At 40.9% G+C, this 19159-nt stretch overlaps 1 protein-coding gene across 1 annotated transcript; it reads right to left on the reverse strand.

Moving 5' to 3' along the window:
* Nucleotides 1–16825: 16825 nt before the first annotated feature.
* LOC147902301 (F-box/kelch-repeat protein SKIP4-like) lies at nucleotides 16826–18838 on the reverse strand. Its single transcript, XM_087373446.1, has 2 exons — nucleotides 18505–18838; nucleotides 16826–18414 (listed from the first exon to the last, which is right to left on the reverse strand). Exons 1-2 carry the CDS (start codon nucleotides 18718–18720, stop codon nucleotides 17446–17448), a joined length of 1185 nt encoding a protein of 394 aa, XP_087229572.1. The 5' UTR covers nucleotides 18721–18838; the 3' UTR covers nucleotides 16826–17445.
* Nucleotides 18839–19159: the final 321 nt, after the last annotated feature.

The raw sequence follows: 19159 nt of genomic DNA on the forward strand, positions 1-19159 counted from the left end.
GGGTCTTGGGCAAGATGTGGCTAGAGCTTTGGATCTACAAATTGATGGGATTTTTAGTTTGACCACATTGGGCTAGGAGTTCGAGCTTGCATTCATGCAAGATGCTACTAATGAAGGTATGGAAGATCCTAGGCAAGCCATGGACCTAAACTTTCTCAAAGCAGTGGATTTACAGACTGATGGGATTTAATCTTAGATTATTTCTCTTCAAAATCATGCAAGCCAAGAAGAGGGAGGTACATATGCCATGAAAATGACATCTTCCAACTCCCAATAAAGGAATAGTGTAAGGACTTGGGAAGTAGCAAGGAAGAGGGATCAGAGAAAAAGAATGAAGTGCAAGTTAGATGAAGAAGATGAGTGTAATGAAGCAGCTAAGAGTACAATGACAAAAAATATTATGCTATTTATACAAAGAAAATTAGCATCCTCTTCAAAGAAGATGGGTTCTAAGTTAATAGAGCAAGTGCTACGTGACCCACACATCACAAAGTAAATAGCAATGCAAAATCAATGCAAATCCTAAAGAATCCCAAATCTAGTGATGAACTTTTTGTCAAACTTTCTTGTTGAATGCATTGTTAAGAGACAAGGAAATATCCATTGGCCAGGTCTCTAGAATTTTAGATATACATCCAAGAAATTTTCATCATGCCCAAGATACCCTATAATGCAATGAAGTTGGAGATAAGCATCCATTGGATTTATGCAAACTTCAAGCTCCAAGGAGAAATTTTGATGAGGAAGTAAAGGAACTTATTATTGAGTTTTGGACAGAGAACACTCATGTGTCTCCAAACATAAAGGATATACATCAGCAACGTGTTGGATGAAAGCAATACATCAAACATCCGACTCATTATCTTGAGGATTCGCATGCACATAATTCATCTCTATACTATGCTAATATTTGCAAAGTATTGTGCTTTTAGAAGTCCTCACATGCTTGTATGTGCATTTGATTCTACTTTCAAGTAGTCCTCATGGACTTACATGTGCTTTCTACTATGCTTTCAAATAGTATTATGTGTTATCACTCCTCATGTGCTGATATGTGCTTTATGTTCTACTTTCAAACAATATTCTATGCTTATATGTGCTTTCCATGGTGCTTTCAAAAAATTATCATGTGCTTTTGTGTGCTTCCTATTGTGCTTTTATGAGCATTCTATTATGCTTTAATTTATGTGATTTCTATAGTTCTTTTATGTGCTCCCTTTAGTGCTTTTAAGCAATCCCCATGTGCTTTTATCTCCTTCTATTGTGCTTTTATTGCTCATGTGTTCCTTTATGTCCTTTGATGTGCTTTCTATTGTGCTTTTGTGTGCTTGTATGTGCTTTTATGTGCTTTCTATTGTGCTTTTGTGTGCATTCTATTTGCTATAATGTGCTTTCTTTTGTGCTTCTATGTGCATTCTACTTGCTATAATGTGATTTGTGTTGTGCCTCTATGTGCATGCTATTTGCTATAATGTGCTTTACTGTGTTTTCTATTGTGCTATAATGTGCTTTCTATTGTGCTTTACCGTGTTTTCTATTGTGCTTCACGTGCTTTATATTATGCTTTTAAGTGCTTCAAGTTGCTTTTGATTGTGCTTTTATGTGATCTCTTTAGTCCTTTGAAGCAATTCTAATGTGCTTTTGGAATTCCTCATGCATAGTTTGAATTACAAACAAAGTTCTTCTTGAAGTTCAAATCAATGTATCCTGATGTCATTATAAGGCAACATAGAGAGAAAGGTAAGTGTGCATCTTTTGATCATGTTTTCAATGGTGTCACAGGTTTTGGGAGTTGTGTCCTTGTAGCAAACTAGCAAATGCACCATTCCATCACTTGAAATGCCTCATATGATGATGTGAAGAATGCAATGCCATTAGAGAAAGTATAATATACACACTTGAAGTGGAAAACGTGGGTCTTCTCAAAGTAACAGGTGGAAGTTGGTAAGTCCACAATTTTATTTACAAATGGTAGGTAGCCCAATTCAAATCAATGTGTCATTATAGGGAAATGTAGTTTTGGAAATTTCGAACCATATTTTGTGCAGAAGCTAAAGGAAATGAATACTTGTTGTTGCTACATTCAATAAATGCAATGACATACTTCAAAGATGCCATAAGCTAGCTTCAATCTTCATCATTTGTGTGCATGGAGCCACCTGTTTTTGTTCTTACATAGTGTTGACTTCTCTAATAGAGAGAAAGGTAAGTGTGTAGCTTCTCATCACGTTTTTAGTGGTGTTACAAATTTTTGGGAGTCATGCCTTTGTAGCAAACCAACAAATGCATCCATCAGTTGAAATGCCTCATGTGATGATGTAAAGAATGCAATGCCATTAGAGAAAGTCTAATATACACACTTGAAGTGGCAAAACATGTACTTCTCAATGTGAAATTCTTTGAGGACCTTGTGGTGGGCAGGAAGAGTAGGAAAAGAACAGAAGAGTTTTATTTCATGAAACGGGTGGAAGTTGATAAGTTGTGGACTATGACATAGGAATACACAACAAATTTCATCACCCAAAATTTTATTTACAAATGGCAGATAATCCAATTCAAGTGAGTGTTTGAAAAATTTCTCAAAAGACATCATAGTGATGTTGTTTCTTTTTTTAGGGATACCCTCACTAATGCTTCAAGCACTACCTTCAACAAGAATAATGAAAACATAATCCAATGATTCTATAGGGAGATAAACATTGTGATCTACTATAGGGAGACAAACATCGTGATCTAAACAGGTCCAAATAGTATAGTTGTGCATGATTGCATGGCTCTAATTACTTCATAGTGTATGTGGCTATAGTAAGAATGATCCATCATCCAACCCAAATCAAAACAAGATTACTAAGTTGCTTTTGTAATGCTTGTATGTGCAATGCATGCTGAAGCTATATCAATAAGGCCTCTGTGATAAAATGGAAGTAGGTACTGCTGAATCCAATGGAGGATGATGCACCCAATGCTGAAGTTGTAGAAGATGATCCCATTTTGGAGGGCCATCAAGACTTCCTTAGTCATTTATTATATGAAGGTGGCAACTTTGCTATTACTATAGTTTTGAATTGCCATGTATACTATGAAAGACAAAAGAGGAGGAGATTGCAAGCAAGGCTTTTGCTATGTTGATGGTGTGTACTACAAAGCCTAGACTCACATCATTATCATCTCATGGTTGAAGGTCCAACAACAATCATCCTTTCACATCTAGTAGGGGCCATTAAGTTTTCAATGGAGGCTATGAATAATGACTTTAACATGTACTACCTAACTTTTTGAGACACATGAGGCCATATACAATGCATTGCTAGGTGACATTTGTAACGAGAGTTAATCTTAGATATCAAAGACACATTCATATTTTTAGCAAAACTATTTGTCTATGACGTTGAGAAAATTGTCGTTTCAGATGCAATGTCCAAATGGTTGATTGAATCACTTGCAATTCTCTATTTAATTTTCTCACTTTTAAACCTTTTTGTTAGACTTCCTTTGATGAAAGAAGCAAGATGGGATTGTCAAGGGGGATGTTTTTTGGTGAGTATCTTTTGGTGAGTGTGGCACAAAAATGGCGAGTGCTCTCTCTCTCTCTCTCTCTCACGCACATGCACATGCACACGCACATGCATGCACTTGCACATGCACACACACACATGCACGCATGCACACCTCTTCAATATGTATCATCATTAAGTGAAAGAATATAAATTTACAAGCAACATCCATGAAAATAAATTCAATGGTGAGAGCACTACCAAGTCATATTGTTGTAATGATGATGTTGCTAATAAATGGTCACAAGTGAGTGAGGCATACGTCAACCTTGGGTGGTTGAAAGACATTTTATTACTTCAAATTTTGATATACACTTGGTAAAAGTTTGTACTACTAAACATATGGAATTAGGGGGATCAACACTGCATCTTTCACAAGTTGACCTAGTTCAACACAAAATCTTTAGAAATCCACACATCTAGTAATGTGAAAAAGCCTATTATCTTTGTAGCACATATAGAATATGATGGTGGGGTCCGGCATTCAGGTGACTCCTTTTCGGTGTTGAAGAGAAAGGACTCATGGAACTAGAAGTGGTTGTTGCTTAGTTAATGGGCATTCCCAGATAGGGGAATTATCATGTTGAAATCTGCAAAGAGGCAAGGAATAGAAATGGTCCATGAAATTTGCCTACAAGATCGACTTTCCTATTTTCAAACCTATCATTGAGGATTTGGGCGATGCTAGGCATGAAAGTAGGGAGGGAGAGAGTTTTGACTAATGTCATTTCGACCTGTCTTTTTACAATGAGGCTAAAAAATTTGATGTTTATGGCCTCTTACACGAGATGTTCCCATGACTCCCTTGTGTAAAAATTTGCTCCTTGGTCATTGAATCATGAGAATGCCCTCTTATGGAGCTATCTCATAGCTATAAGGTAAAGCTCTTAATTTTATGCACCAATTGCATCATTGCTCATCCTAGCCCCCTTGCCCTTCCCCCCCCCCCCCCCTCTCTCTCTCTCTCTCTCTCTCTCTCTCTCTCTCTCTCTCTCTCATGCACCAATTGCATCATCGCTCATCCTTGCCCCCTTGACCTCCCCCCCCCCTCTCTCTCTTCCCCCCCCTCCCCCCCCTGATGTAGATGAAATGAAAGGCTTGGATGCCTTTATTAAACATTTTCAAAGTATGAGGCAAAAATATCCTGAGCATTCAATGAAGAATGGGGAGGTAATCATGTTAGTTGAGGCACTTGTCAAATCTTTACAAATACAAGAAAATTTAATGAGCATTGAATACTTTGAATCTTTAATTGCAATCCTTTTGTTTGTTCTTGCAAAGAACAAAGCACTTGACATAGATGAAATGAAAGGCTTGGATGCCTTTATTAAACATCTTCAAAGTATGGTGCAAAAATATCTTGACATTCAATAAAGAATGGGGAGATAATCATGTTAGTTGAGACACTTGTCAAATCTTTACAAAAACAAGAAAATTTAATGAGCATTGAATACTTTGAATCTTTAATTGTAATCCTTTTGTCTCTTTCATTAAGCAAGGATTCATATGAGTGAGCCTCTGCTCCTTGCTCCATGAGCAATCAACCTTTTACAATATCCTAACAAACCAATAATCTCTAAAGTATACATATAATCTCTAAGTCAATGTTCACTTTGGAATAGCCTTTCATACAATTACCAACTAGCAAAGTTATAGAAGTTGTATGGAGAAAGTGTGCCCAATTCGCCCTTGACCCCAATTTTCATTATGCAAGGAATCCTATAGAAGATTTTTCTCAATCCTGATGAAGCCACTTGGTAGCCTTTTAGTTTTCCAACATGACCATTCATAGAGAGTACTTGGTTTTCCTCTCGTCGCTTACACTGTCCGTCATCATTGCCCTACTTGTGTTAGGAGCAATGTAATAATGGAGAAATAATGCGAGAAAAGGAATGCATAAAATATGCAATACAGAAAGCACACACAATGGAAGATAAAGAGAGACACCAATACACATGGTTCACCCAATGTGGGCTACGTCCATTGAGAAATAGCCAATCCTCTATTTTTTTCTTATCCAGCCCATGAGAAGATATATTGCTCTCATGCTATGTGAGCTATATGCCTTTTTATAAAATTTGACCACACAATTCATGCTTTTTTGGCTTTGGGTGTGCTGCTCCCAAATCCCCATCAAGGGGGCCTAAATAGCTATTGTCGGCCCCCTTTGGAATCCCCAGGTGACAATAGTAGGAGGGGCATTGCCCCTCGTACAAGCCCCTTCATAGGGTGGATATAAACATGCTTGGCTCCAAAGAATGGCTAAAAACAACCTCTAATAAAGGATCAAGCTCCACATACAACCTATGTGCGATGCCCAATACTTTATAGAATCTTAGCTATTCTCACATAACAAAGAGACTTGGAGTTCCAGATCTGATTTGGGATGATGAAGTGGAGGCCTTCATTTTCTGGTGGGCAAACCAACAACAAACTTTGATGACTACAGGATTCATCACTCAAGGGGACCACTATTCCACTTCTAAATTGTATTACATGCTCCACCAATAGCAATGAGGTGGATACATTGTGAAAACCAAGGACTCATGAGATGTTGGTACATGTTTGGTGGTGAGATGCCTATCGTATATACTCACCTAGACCTAGACATGTTGATGATGGTGCACCTCAAGGGAGGGTCGATTATGTGGAATGCAGCAGAGCTGAATGCTGAATAGCCACATAACTATTCATCAGCTAGGTAGAGCATGTGTTGAGTTTGTGCATCATCCTGGATGTTAGGTGTGTGTTGGCACTTTGGCATTCACTTTGATGGACCTCTCTCAAAACAAGGCACGTGGGTTCTTGTGTGGCTATACTCGTAGCAAGGGCAGGTTCTTGTGGTGCTGCGACTTTTGATTTGACAAGCGAAGTAGGTCTAGGTGACATCGGGGGTGCTCCCCTGAGTATGGTGACTTTTGATGGTGTGCACACGGTCTTGGAGAAAGGTTCTTATGTAACAACCTTGCTTTTAGGGGTTGGTTCTTGTGTTGCTTCCTCAATGCCCTTGGCGACTTTCTCATTGAGTTGCACTATACGTGGAATCTTGACATTCCTTGGGCCCGCAGAATTGTTCATCATGTTGGGCTCGAGGGTAGGTTTTTGTGGGATTGCATCAGGAGTTGACGCAGGTTCTTGTGTTACTACCTTATGAATCCCAGCAAGTTGAGGTTGTGTACTCGGTGTTATTGGAAGCTTTGGAACCCAAATGTATCACTCACCTTGATAGTGGCATTGGGCTTCCAAGAGCCTTGTCACAACCCAACGCTTGTGAAACTTTCACCTGTGGAGTGTTGGAATTTGTCGTTGCAGGCGGGGCGATTGGAGACATCAAGCCCTGATCCTTGATGGAATTGCCCATGTTGGCACGGAGTGAGGAAGGGTCTAGAAGCCTTCCACGGTTACTGTCTTTCCATGTTGTTGTCCTCTATTAAAGTGGTGTTGTGCACAAAGGATGGGCTTGTGCACCCGTTGTTCACAAAATTTTTGGGTGGGCCCCTGGCATTGGGCATGGGGAGTAAAGGCAAGAGAGTAGTTTGTAGCAAGGGTTTGCCCTTATTGAGATTAGGGTTAGGACTTCGAGCAGCAGCGGGATGGATTTCTTTCTGATGATCAGACCAGGGGGCGCCAAAGGTCTGTAGAGCTTTGTAATTGCTTTTTTTTTAAATGTTCTTACCTCTTATGGGTGGTCTTACTGTGGGAGAAGTGGAATGAACTTTACAAAGCATAATTACTATGGTTCTCCCCCCATATGCGAGAGTTGTGTTTCTAGGTTTGGCAGTTTATGACATAGTGCCAGGTCCTTCCCAATATCATTTGTTCGTCGATAATCTCTATGAGAAGAACATAAAAATGAATCTCTACCACCTGGCGGACAACAATTAGTTTCAAGTCTACATACCCCAATGTACTTAAGAGTTGACCATTAATAGCCCAAATTGAAGCAACACTATGGGTTAGGAATACCTGTAGCGCTTCCCATACTTTGTAGGAGATGAAGTTATACTCCCGGATCCACGAGTGCCTCGATGCTTGTACTTGGGCCCAAACACTGAGTGAGAGCTAGGAATTGAGTTCCTTGTTAGAGTCGACTCTAAATTGGGGCAAAAGGTGGGTTGCACGTAGTTCAAAATGCTGTCCTTGGGCTCGGGTTCCTTGGACAAAATTCTTTTGAACCTCAAGTGCATGTATGAGATCTCTGAGGAGGTACACCCCACCTCAAATTCAATTCTGTATTTTTGATAGAGAATATGTTCTTAGAGCTATCCCAATGGTTGGAGGGTTAGTTGTATGCCAACGGGTCATAGGGATAGTATTAAGGCAACAGATACCAAGATGGCAATGATCGGAGGGTTAGCTATAAGCCGACGGGTCATAGGGATAGTCTTAAGGCAACGGTCTATAATAGATGAGAACGTACCTTTTGAGCAATGTATTGGAAGTGTGACTTCTTACAAGGTAAAATAAATGTGTTATAAGAGAACCCCTGAACTTCAAACTTGTGACCCATGGCAGTATTATCAATCTTAAGCTCTTTTTTTGGGGGTTCCTATATGCTCTTAAAGGTTTTCATGGGGTTCTTGTATGCCTATTTACGCCTCTAATTTACACAACCGATAGATGCCTATCTAAATAGCTAAAATATTGCTAACAAGCGTACTTTTTCTAAAATGGAATTAGACTAACTAAAACGTGTAAGAACACACATGTTTGACCAAATACAACTCAAAACTTACTGAGCATGGAAAATGCTAATTGTTTATTCTTAATAAGAGCTTCCCAAGATCAAGCCCTATATTAGACTTTGTTATAGGGATGGAATATAAATTTGAAGGGTGCGGAATGGAAGACAATACAATGCCATGGTGCACGTTAGGGTGGTCTGGTTGTCATCTAAGAGATCGGAGTTCACAAGATCAATTCTTCTGATGAGATATTGAAACCAAGCATAATACCGTCTAGAGAGATAGTAAGAGGGTTCATGGTAAAGACCTTGTGCATATCAATTTTGTTAAACGATTTGTTAGCCATTTGAGGATCAATCATCTACCTTCTAATTATCTCCTATAAATCCCAAAAGCAAGACAAGGATTTAAAAAAAGAGGTCCTGCTCAAAACATGGAATGAGACTTAGCACATGACCTTGCAAGTTCATCAACAATTCCTTGACTCGAATAGCCACTGGGTCCATCATGACCTCCCTTCTAGAGGCCTCTGGTATCTGCTGTATTGACTAGACTTGAAATTGGATTTGATGTGATATGATGATGACGATGTTGATGATATGACTATGCAGTACTGATGATTTTATGATTATGTAGCATTTAGCATCTAGCATGGATGGCGATGCTCCACCCTTTCAGCTTGTATCAAGTTTCTCACAGTCTCATAGATCCATTAGTCTTTCGAAGACTTCAATAAACCTCTCACAAGCGGACTGAAAGATTGTGCTTTGAATATAGAAGGCCTTACAACAAGGACTAGCTTGTGCATGTGGACTTTATTACCATCTATTTTGAACTCAACATCATGGCCCATACCATTGTCTAAGAATTTTCCAAGCTGAAGTCCTAGATTAGACTTTGTTTATAGGGATGGAATACAAATTTGGAGGGTATGGAATGGAAGACGATACAATGCCCATGGTGCAAGTTAGGGAGATTCAATCATCATGTAAGAAATAGAATTTCCCAATATTAATTCTACTAATGAGATATCAAAACCAAGCATGATACTGTCTAGAGAGACAGTAAGAGAGTCCATGGTAAAAACCTTGTGTATATCATTTTTGTTAGGTGGTTTGCCTTGGGAGGTTTTACATGAAAGGAAATAGCTATAAGATCAATAGAAGGGAGACAACTATAAGATCGATCACTACAACAAAGTTCCACATGCAAGCTTCATGTACATACGAATCGTTAAATGCAGGAGACTTTGGTCATTCTAGACAAAAATTAGTGCAAAGCGAAATTGAAAAAGAAAGTTGAATTGCGTGCAAAGAAAAATTTGAAAAGGAGCTGAAATGTGTCTTTACTTACAAGAGGTTGGATGTGAGGAGAAAGCTAACCATGGAGGTATAGGATCAGTTTATAGAAAGGGGAGAGATTTATTCTAGGCAAACAGGTAGGAACAACTACTTTTTGACAATGATTATCGACCAATCCATTGGCAAGAAAAGTGGACAATGATGCTTAGCCGGAGACTTTTTTCTTTTAGTCTCCATCAAGATGCTACAATGCCACAATGTGGTCTAGTAAACACAAGGGCAGCTGGCAAGGATAGTGGATGCATAGGCAAAAAATGGCATTCCTACTCAACTGGGAACAGCCTTGAAGGAACTATACATAGCAAGGAGGATTGCCCACCCATTGTTAGTGTGACAAGCCAATGGGGATGCTTAACTGCGGTGGATGGGTGCACCCTCTACTCCAAAACCTGTCATCTCACCACCTAGTGTTCACATTTTGCCTTTACTTGTGTAGCAGATCTTTGCTGCCCAATGATGGGCACCCATTTTTGCAACCTATGAAGTATGAGGGGTGGGATATTCTACCCTTTTTTATAAATGATGTTGCACAAGGAAACCTTTGAGGTAGGACAAGGCTCTTAATCTCAAGCTGGGTGATATTAAGAAAATTGCAACCAACCCCTTAAAGGCGATTAGGAGCTTCATGCACATGAAATTTGTGCACCTTGAAAATGCCTAGAGAGTAAACAAAGATGATATAAGGGAAAGACCGCTCATTGTCAAGTACAAAGATGCACAAATAATACAAAAATATCGACCACGAGACCTGTCCTAAAGGGGTTAAACTTTTGTATCAATTGAGACCTTACTCAAATGCAGATGAAGCATAAGAGAGGTGGCCTCAAATATGCCATGGATGCTTGAGCAACAGGCAAATGGACTGTCTATCAAGATGGGAGAGTCATCACCCAGGACCAAAGACTCTCAACACCTCCCAAAAAGGGGGATAACGGCTATGAGACCACTAGTACTCTAGCAGTTACTCTTTGGAATGCAAACATGGGGACATGCCGTTGTAGAATCCTGTAGGATAGAATAGATGCATCTTGAAAGAGGTGTGAGAGCACAATGAAATCTCTATTATGATTGTGAGAGAGAAGACTCTCTTTTATAGAAAGGGGGAGAAAGTCATACCCTCCTTATATAGTGGCAATCAGCCCCTACATCACTGGGAATCAATCCCTACATCAGTGGGATTGCCTTTGTCTTACATCATCACTTAGGTCACACACTAAGTGCCTTTGTCTTATCATAGCACTTGATGTGCCTTTACAACACACACAAACACACATGTGACTCCCCTAGATGCACACATGCACCATAGAGCAAGCCCTTGATCATACGTATCCCAACATACCCTCCCTCAAGGGTTTGTCTCTTGCAGTGTCAAGGATACATCAAGTCTCATAGTTTCTCATGCCATCTCATGGTGGTCAAGGATAAATCTATGGTTAGGATCTCATGCTAGCAAGGGTTCCCAAGGGTGTCAGGTTCACAGAAATGGGATAGACAAAACACATATCATATGGTCTACATCATATGGTGACTAGAGGTGATTTACATAACATATTCTTTTTGGAGTACTACTCCAGGCAGAGAACCTCAAAATTTGACCAAGTGATGATAAACAAAAAAGACAAAGTGCCTAAAAAGCATACTCTTCATTTTCTTCATTTGTTGATGGAGTTCTTCCTTCAGGCATAATTGCTTTGTTGTTGAAGTAGTCCTTCTTGTCTTTAGCTTTTTCTTTTGTAGACTTCTTTCCATTCACAACATTCCATATCTTCTTTTTCATAAGCATAAACTTGGCTTTTGTTTGCCAAGTATGGAAACTAGTTCCAACCAACTTCTCAAAAAAGGTCTTAGCTTCCATGGCAAGGTCTTACCCGAGGGCAGTGTCTAGTGCCTTACAAGGTTAGAAAGAGTTCAAGAGCTTCAAAATACAAGCATTTACAGTAGCAAAGACTTGTAACCAAATTCCATACTACAAAACATAATGGAAATGATGCTTCCACTTGCATGCTTCATAGAGGTGGCTAAATGAAAGTATTCCAAGCAAATCCAGGTATAGCAACTTAAAGGAAAGTTGTAGCCACAGTTGTACTAATGCTATTCAACATTTTAAAACATCAGAAATGCTAAAGTAGCATCTAATGTAGCATCAAACTCACAACATTGTCAAAACTGTCCAAAATAGAGACCAGAACTTGGAGGGTGCAATTCTCACAGCTCATAACTCTATTCAAGGGGATTTTTATGCGGGAAGAAGGGCCTTATACCAGAGAAGGGCTACCAGCAAAGAGAGGCGCAATGTTGCGTCAAGTCGCCATAGCCAAGCTTAAGAAGATCGACTGGTTTTTCGTCGTTTTCTCCTCCATTTGTTGTCCAAATGAGCTCAGATTTCAGCAGCAGCTTGCCCTCAGTGTCGTCCAGCACGGGCTCAAAGGAATTTGCAGATAGGTAGGTACAAAGGCGAAATTGCGCGAATGTTCGTCGAGGAGTGTGAGTGTTGGCATTCTGCATACAAACGAAATTTCACCAAATGCTTGCAGCTAGAATTTCGCCCATACGAGAGGAGTTTGCAGCTCAAAGAGTTTAGGCAATGGTCGTTTATAAGCAGAGAATAGAGCTCTCAAAGATTTTGGGAAGGAGGAGGAAAATGGAGAAGATGAAGAAACTTGTAGTTTATGCTTGAGATAGCATCTAATGCTAGGCTAGGCTAGATCTAGAACCTAAAGCTTTGATACCAAGTGTAGAATCCCGTAGGATAGAATAGATGCATCTTGAAAGAGGTGTGAGAGCACAATGAAATCTCTATCATGATTGTGAGAGAGAGGACTCTCTTTTATAGAAAGGGGGAGAAGGTAATACCTTCCCTACATAGTGGCAATCAGCCCCTACATCAGTGGAAATCAATCCCTACATCAGTGGGATTGCCTTTGTCTTACATCATCACTTAGGTCACACACTAGACACATCATAGCACTTGATGTGCCTTTACAACACACACAAACGCACATGTGACTCCCCTAGATGCACACATGCACCATAGAGCAAGCCCTTGATCATACTTATCCCAACAACCGTGCACCAAGAAACATCCAGAAGTTGTTCCAAGGAATGGATCATGTAGTCTAGTAGAGACAAACCAGAGCCCTAGATACTATTTCTCACATTGTGGCTCCATGTTACAATCCTGTGCACCAATGAACATGTCTGATACATGTGGATCTGTCCCTGGAGCCCTTGTGACAATGCCAAGTAAAAGTATAAGATGTGAGCGATTGGCTTTCTGCATAAGGGATTATATTGTGAGCTCAGAGATCTGTGCCAAGGGGGAAGGAGAAAAGGGAAAGGAATAGATCCACTTTCAGTATAAGGGGGTGTATGGCAAGAGCTAGGTGATCCTTAGTTGCCTTGAGAGATCTTTGATGACCTTCCATGGTCCATTGATCTTCAGTCATCGTCAATGGCCTTTAATGATCTTCAGCATCCCTCAGTGATCTGTATTGCAACCAAATGAACTCGTGTTTTTTTTCTCTTTTTTCAACTTAAGCTTCTACACTCAACCTTTGCTGCATGAAGTCTTCTTCAAAGTGTGAAAAAAATTAGTCAGGAGGCCGTACGATTGCCTGTAATATTTCTTTTAGCCCCTAGATGTTGAGATTCAATTTATACAATTTAAAATTGCAAAAAAAAAATATAGAAACGTTCAATGAAAGTCTTAGTTGCAGCTGTTATGTACACAAGAACTATTCTTTTGAATGTCCACAAACCGCACCTCTAGCCATTATTTAGCAAAAAAATTGTTTGCATTTCAAAACTCAGGCCCACATATGATTGATCCAATCAAAGCATGATCAGGCCCAAACTTTAACCATGAGAGTAAACAAAAAGTGGAACTACATCTCCTGTGTCTTCATTTTTTAAACTCCAACCATTCCTTGGAGAGGAGGAATTTTGAAAGTCACGCAGTAATTTTCAAAATCTCTAGTAAGATCAGCTAGTTTAAGTTTTGAAAAAAGACCTTTGTACTTTTCCAAAAACGCCACCAGGTGAGTTCTCTTGTACTGTGGCCCTCACGTACAAATGAGGTGACATACATTTTAATGTATCAGCAAAGATTCCAAAGTACAAGGTCTTTTGAACAGAAAAGAAGAATTAAAAACCCAATTTGAGTAAAACAACCATAAGAAAATCACCTTTTCTGAACTGGTCACAATGAACAAGAAACAAAGGCATATTGTTAAATGCATACACTCAAGCAATTTAGGGGACAAAATATACACTGCAAAAATCAACAACATAGTGGAGAAGAAAAAGAACCCAATAAATACACATTAAGCTTGCATCTAGGGCTATTTACAATTTGCCCAACACACACACACACACACACACATGTGTGTGTGCGTGCGCACACACATACAGATTCTCTGATCATCCGTTGCATGGTCTATGGGACCTGCTCACAATAACAAAAGGATAATCACCCTGTTCAGGATCACTATGCAGGAACATGTGGCCATTACTCTAAAGAAAATCAGCCCGGTTGAAGTGGTCTAGCATGAATAGAAAATCTACATATCATCGAACCCATACCTGGCTAAGTCATTACCTCATTGATGGCCAGCACACATTTCATAGTGCTAACCAGACCTCGCATGTCATGTACATCTCTTAGCCTAGGGACATGCTACTAGGCAGGTTAGCACAGCAGGCCTGCATGGGCAGGCAAAGGGATGGAAGGCAAAGACAGCCACAGAATCGTCATAGCATACATAGGCAGTACAGCAGCAATATCAGTCAGGTCAGGGTCAGTGCACCTCACCAAGCAAGGACGGTCGGCCCTCTGTAAAAGTTGGCTTGGCTAGCTCCAAGCATGGCGAGCTTAGTAGCCTGCAACTCAGGTCTGTCCAGGGGGGGTTCAGCCTATAAATATAGGCATTTGGAGCCTCTATTCACCACAGCAAGTGCCTTCAGCCCGTCGGTCCAAGATCTTTGCTTGGTCTCACAATTATTCTAGCCTCCAGTAATAGCTCAGCTTTTCAGCCAGCCTCTTGGTTCACCCCAAGGAAGACCTGTCACTTGTAAATTTTGCTCTAGCCATAGTGGCCATCACTCTACTCAGACGCTTTAACCAAGGCACTAAGCAAAAAAGCAGTATATTGTTAAAATAAATGCATGTCTTCTGCTCTAATTACATGTTTCCATACACTTTAAAGGCATGTCGTGCCTGTCCGAGGGCCTCCTTAGTCTCTGGCCTGAGCTTGCATCTAGGGCTAGTCACAATTTGCCCAACACACTTTTTTGAAGTGAAAGCCAAGATTGTTTATTTTACAAGAAAAGCCACCTCAAAGTGAGAAGCTATAAATTACATCAGCTGGAAATCACTGTATATGCTAAATATACATCATGATCGATGTAGCAAGTCTGCAAGCAATCAAAAAAAGATTGCTGCAGAGAACGCTTGAAGAAAGCAAACAAAGAAAAAGTTGGATAACCAAAGACTTCACAATTCCTGTCTATCCATAAAGTCCAAAGTGCCCAATAATGAACCCAAACAAAGAAAAGATCAAACTCCTAAGTGCACGGATGAAAACCAAAGAGCCAGAAGAATTTCCCAAAAGTAGGAGTCAGGAATCTCATTCTCAACAATTTGCCCAACACACACGCGCACGCACACACAGATTCACTGATCATCCGTTGCATGGTCTATGGGACCTGCTCACGATAACAAATGGATAATCACCCTGTTCAGGATCAATATGCAGGAAAATGTGGCCATTACTCTAAAGAAAATCAACCCGGTTGAAGTGGTCTAGCATGAATAGAAAATCTCCATATCATCGAACCCATATCTGGCTAAGTCATTACCTCATTAATGGCCAGCACACATTTCATAGTGCTACTAGTTTGTAGTTAAGACCAGACCTCGCATGTCATGTGCATCCCTTACCCTAGGGACATGCTACTAGGCAGGTTAGCACAGCAGGCCTGCATGGGCAGGCAAAGGGATGGAAGGCAAAGACAGCCACAGAATCGTTATAGCATACATAGGCAGTACAGCAGCAATATCAGTCAGGTCAGGGTCAGTGCACCTCAGGAAGCATGAACAGTTGGCCCTTTGTAAACGTTGGCTTGGCTAGCTCCAAGCAGGGTGAGCTTAGTAGCCTGCAACTCAGGTCTGTCCAGGGGGGGGTTCAGCCTATAAATTTAGGCATTTGGAGCCTCCATTCACCGCAGCAAGTGCCTTCAGCCTGTCAGTCCAAGATCTTTGCTTGGCCTGTAGCCTCCAGTAATAGCTCAGCTTTTCAGCCAGCCTCTTGGTTCACCCCAAGGAAGACCTGTCAGTTGTATATTTTGCTCTAGCCATAGTGGCCATCACTCTACTCAGACGACCAAGGCACTAAGCAAAAAAGCAGTATATTGTTAAAATAAATGCATGTCTTCTGCTCTAATTACATGTTTCCATACACTTACAAGGCATGTCGTGCCTGGACCACCTATCAAATATTCAAGATAGGCATGTATGAAGCCTTTTTGAATCGGAAGGTTTAAAAAACACATAAGAATATTATTCATCTGTGTATACTTGCCATGCTCAACAGTCTATTGCTCATCCCTTCTCTAGGAATGTGTCTTTCTCCTATTAAACAGCAGAAACATAATATCTTTAGATACTCCATCTAGGAAATGAAAAACCTTATCCCAATTTACATATCCATGGCCACAATGCAAGAAGGGCAAGTTTGTAATTTAAAAATTCTTGGTAAGATAAGGAAGCATTGCAAACTAGATATCCACATAACGTTAAGTTTTCACAAGTGAAATATTTAAGGATAGATTAGAGATGATCATAGCAGAGTATTTGTTTATCTTACAGGATACTCATATGTGCGTGAGCATGCGTACATGTGGAAAAATAATAGATGCATATCTCCATCACAGAAGAATTATGCCAACTCATCCTATAAAATAAAACGAAGAATATGGCTTCAACGTCACCATAGTCATAGTTGGAGGTCTAAAGCGTCAAAGGTGATGTCATAGTAGCTAGTCCTGACCATGAATGATGAAGCTTCAGCCGAAGGGCAAACCAAGTAATGATTAAGACCAGCACTCTAAGAGAAGGCTTAGCCCACATTCTCTTGATCCAAGCTGTGTGAAGATCACATGATTTCATTCGAGTAACTTTATAACAAACAGTTTTTACCAAAAGAGCTTTCCTGAAAACTCTGGACAGTACATTGGGATACAAAGAGCAGAACGACATCTAGAGATAATATATCGTGTAAAGGAACGGAAATCCACCCATGTGGTTGAAGAATTCCTTTAGGTCATCTCAAATGATCGCTTGCCAAAATTTTCATGTAAAAAGAAGACTCTCTCATGACTACGATTCAACATGTTCTTTTGTTTCTACAATTACAAAAACAGAAGCAAGCTTGCACGCACTGATCAAGTACTTGAAAAGCACGAGCATTTATCCTAAATTGTGGCATTTACTATCGAGCTGTTCGTTCCAAGTCCACTGGGCTCTTATAATACATCATGGAAAGGGAAGGGAATCCACCCATGTGGTTGAAGCTTGTGTCCCATCACTCGTCTTCCTTCGCTTGGTTCTACAATAGCTGCACTGATCAACTATTAAAAAACCACGAGCACTTACTCAAACCTGTGGCATTTACAATCGAGCATTTCTTCCAAGACCACTGGGTTCTAAATGGTTCAAGAAGCAAAGCCTTCAAATACAACGAGAAACAGAAATTCTAGAATTCTAAGATTTATATACTACGTTTGTGCCAGTCGGACAAACCTTCGAGGTGATTGCATCTATTGGTCCTTCCTGGGGGTTCTTCAAAGTCAAAGCTGTACAAAGATCATTGTAGCACCAGAAGTGTGGGTGTGCATGGGCTCCAAAGCCGTCCAGCAAGAGGTGAGGGGGTCATAGACCCAGACACGGGTGAGCTCAGAAGGGTCGTCAGGCTCAACGATGACAAACAGTTTGCCAAGGCCGGCTATGAGGCCAGCCATATTATATTTGTTCGTAGGGGCAAGGTCGATCAGCTCCCAGGGTAATTCACAGCAGAGATTCCACTTGTCGGTGGCCATGTGATACACCACCAGGTTGCCATCCTCCATCACATCTGGTTCTTCATCTCCCTCCTCCGAGTCTAACCATTTGATATGCGCCAAGTAAATGTCTGGTCCAATGGCGGCGCACCCGAAATCGACTTGCCACTCCGATATGTTCCAGTTTGAAGGCATCGGCTCGTTTACCCTCCTCCACATTCCCTTTTTCGGATCATACACTACCTCTTTTGGATCATACACTAGTATCGTCGCACCGTCGCTGGGATCCTGAAACTCCCCAACTACATGCATCTTGCCCCCCACTGTACACGAGAAAAATGGACTCTCGATCCGTTGAATTGGAGGCATGATGTACCACCGATTGTCTCCTGGATCATACACAGTTGCTTCGCCAAACCTGTTCACTACATGAATGCGGCCTTCGATAGCTTGACAAACGAAATTCCAGGCTTCATGTGAAACATCGTCTTCGTCGGGCGAAAGTTCATCTATCCAGCAGTACATTGAGGCCGCTTTTTGCCATCGGTTGGTGCGCAAGTCGTAAACGTGCAGGTCTGAGACCGTGGATCCTAACCCGCAGTGTCTATGGAATCCCAGAAATATGTATAGCTTGCCATCAATAAAAGCACACAAGGAGCGCACAAATTGCTCTGGTGGACGTGGGGCGGGCATCGGTCTCCACCTGCGTCTTTGGAAGTCCCACATTTCGCCCAAGCAACGTCTACCGGCATAGCCGCGCTGCACAGAAATGAACGCATATGAGCTTTACGGGCAGGTTCCCGAGCACACGAGCATCCAGAAAATGAAGGTTTGCAGAGGCCTTCTTACTGTGGATCCTCCGATAACGCACAACCAAGGCTCTGAGAGGCCGTGGCGTTTGCGACAGTCGAAGGCAGCTGCTGATGAGAGGAGACGACGCCATTGACGACAAACGCATTGAGCGATAGCTCGATCGGGCCAAGAAAGGCGGCAGAGGCAACAGAGCAGAAGATCATCATCGCCTAGCAATTGGAAGATGCCCAAAGACTTCGACATGGAGTCCATGGAGTACTCAATCACAGAGCAAAGATTTGCTCACTTCCTCCCTAGTGTGGATGAGGAACTGAAGACTCCATTATATAGCAAAGATTTAAAGGTCATTGTTTGTTCACAGAAAAGAAAAGAGCTTTTCAGTGTACAAGCTAACATTTGCTTAACACAAATGGAACTGCTCACATAAACCCCCTTGTAGTGTCCTTTTCCTTGTTGAAATTGAGGAATCCACAGGTTGCCTTTAATTTTAAGGGACGGATTTTACATGTTTTATTTGAAAATCCCAACATTTATATGATTTTTGGGAGCTTTTAAGATCCTATCCCATTAAGCTTTTTGAATTGCCCTTAGGCTAGAGAAGATGCTTTGTTCTAGAGCACTCCTTTACCCCTTCTCTCACTTTTGGTGAGCTCCTTTAGCATTATGTCCCTTTTGGCATACCATCCACTAC

The sequence above is a fragment of the Dipteris shenzhenensis genome, chromosome 4 (genome assembly GCF_047967505.1).
Source record: "Dipteris shenzhenensis isolate YYH24624 ecotype China chromosome 4, Dip_SZ_1.0, whole genome shotgun sequence".
Lineage (NCBI taxonomy): Eukaryota > Viridiplantae > Streptophyta > Polypodiopsida > Gleicheniales > Dipteridaceae > Dipteris > Dipteris shenzhenensis.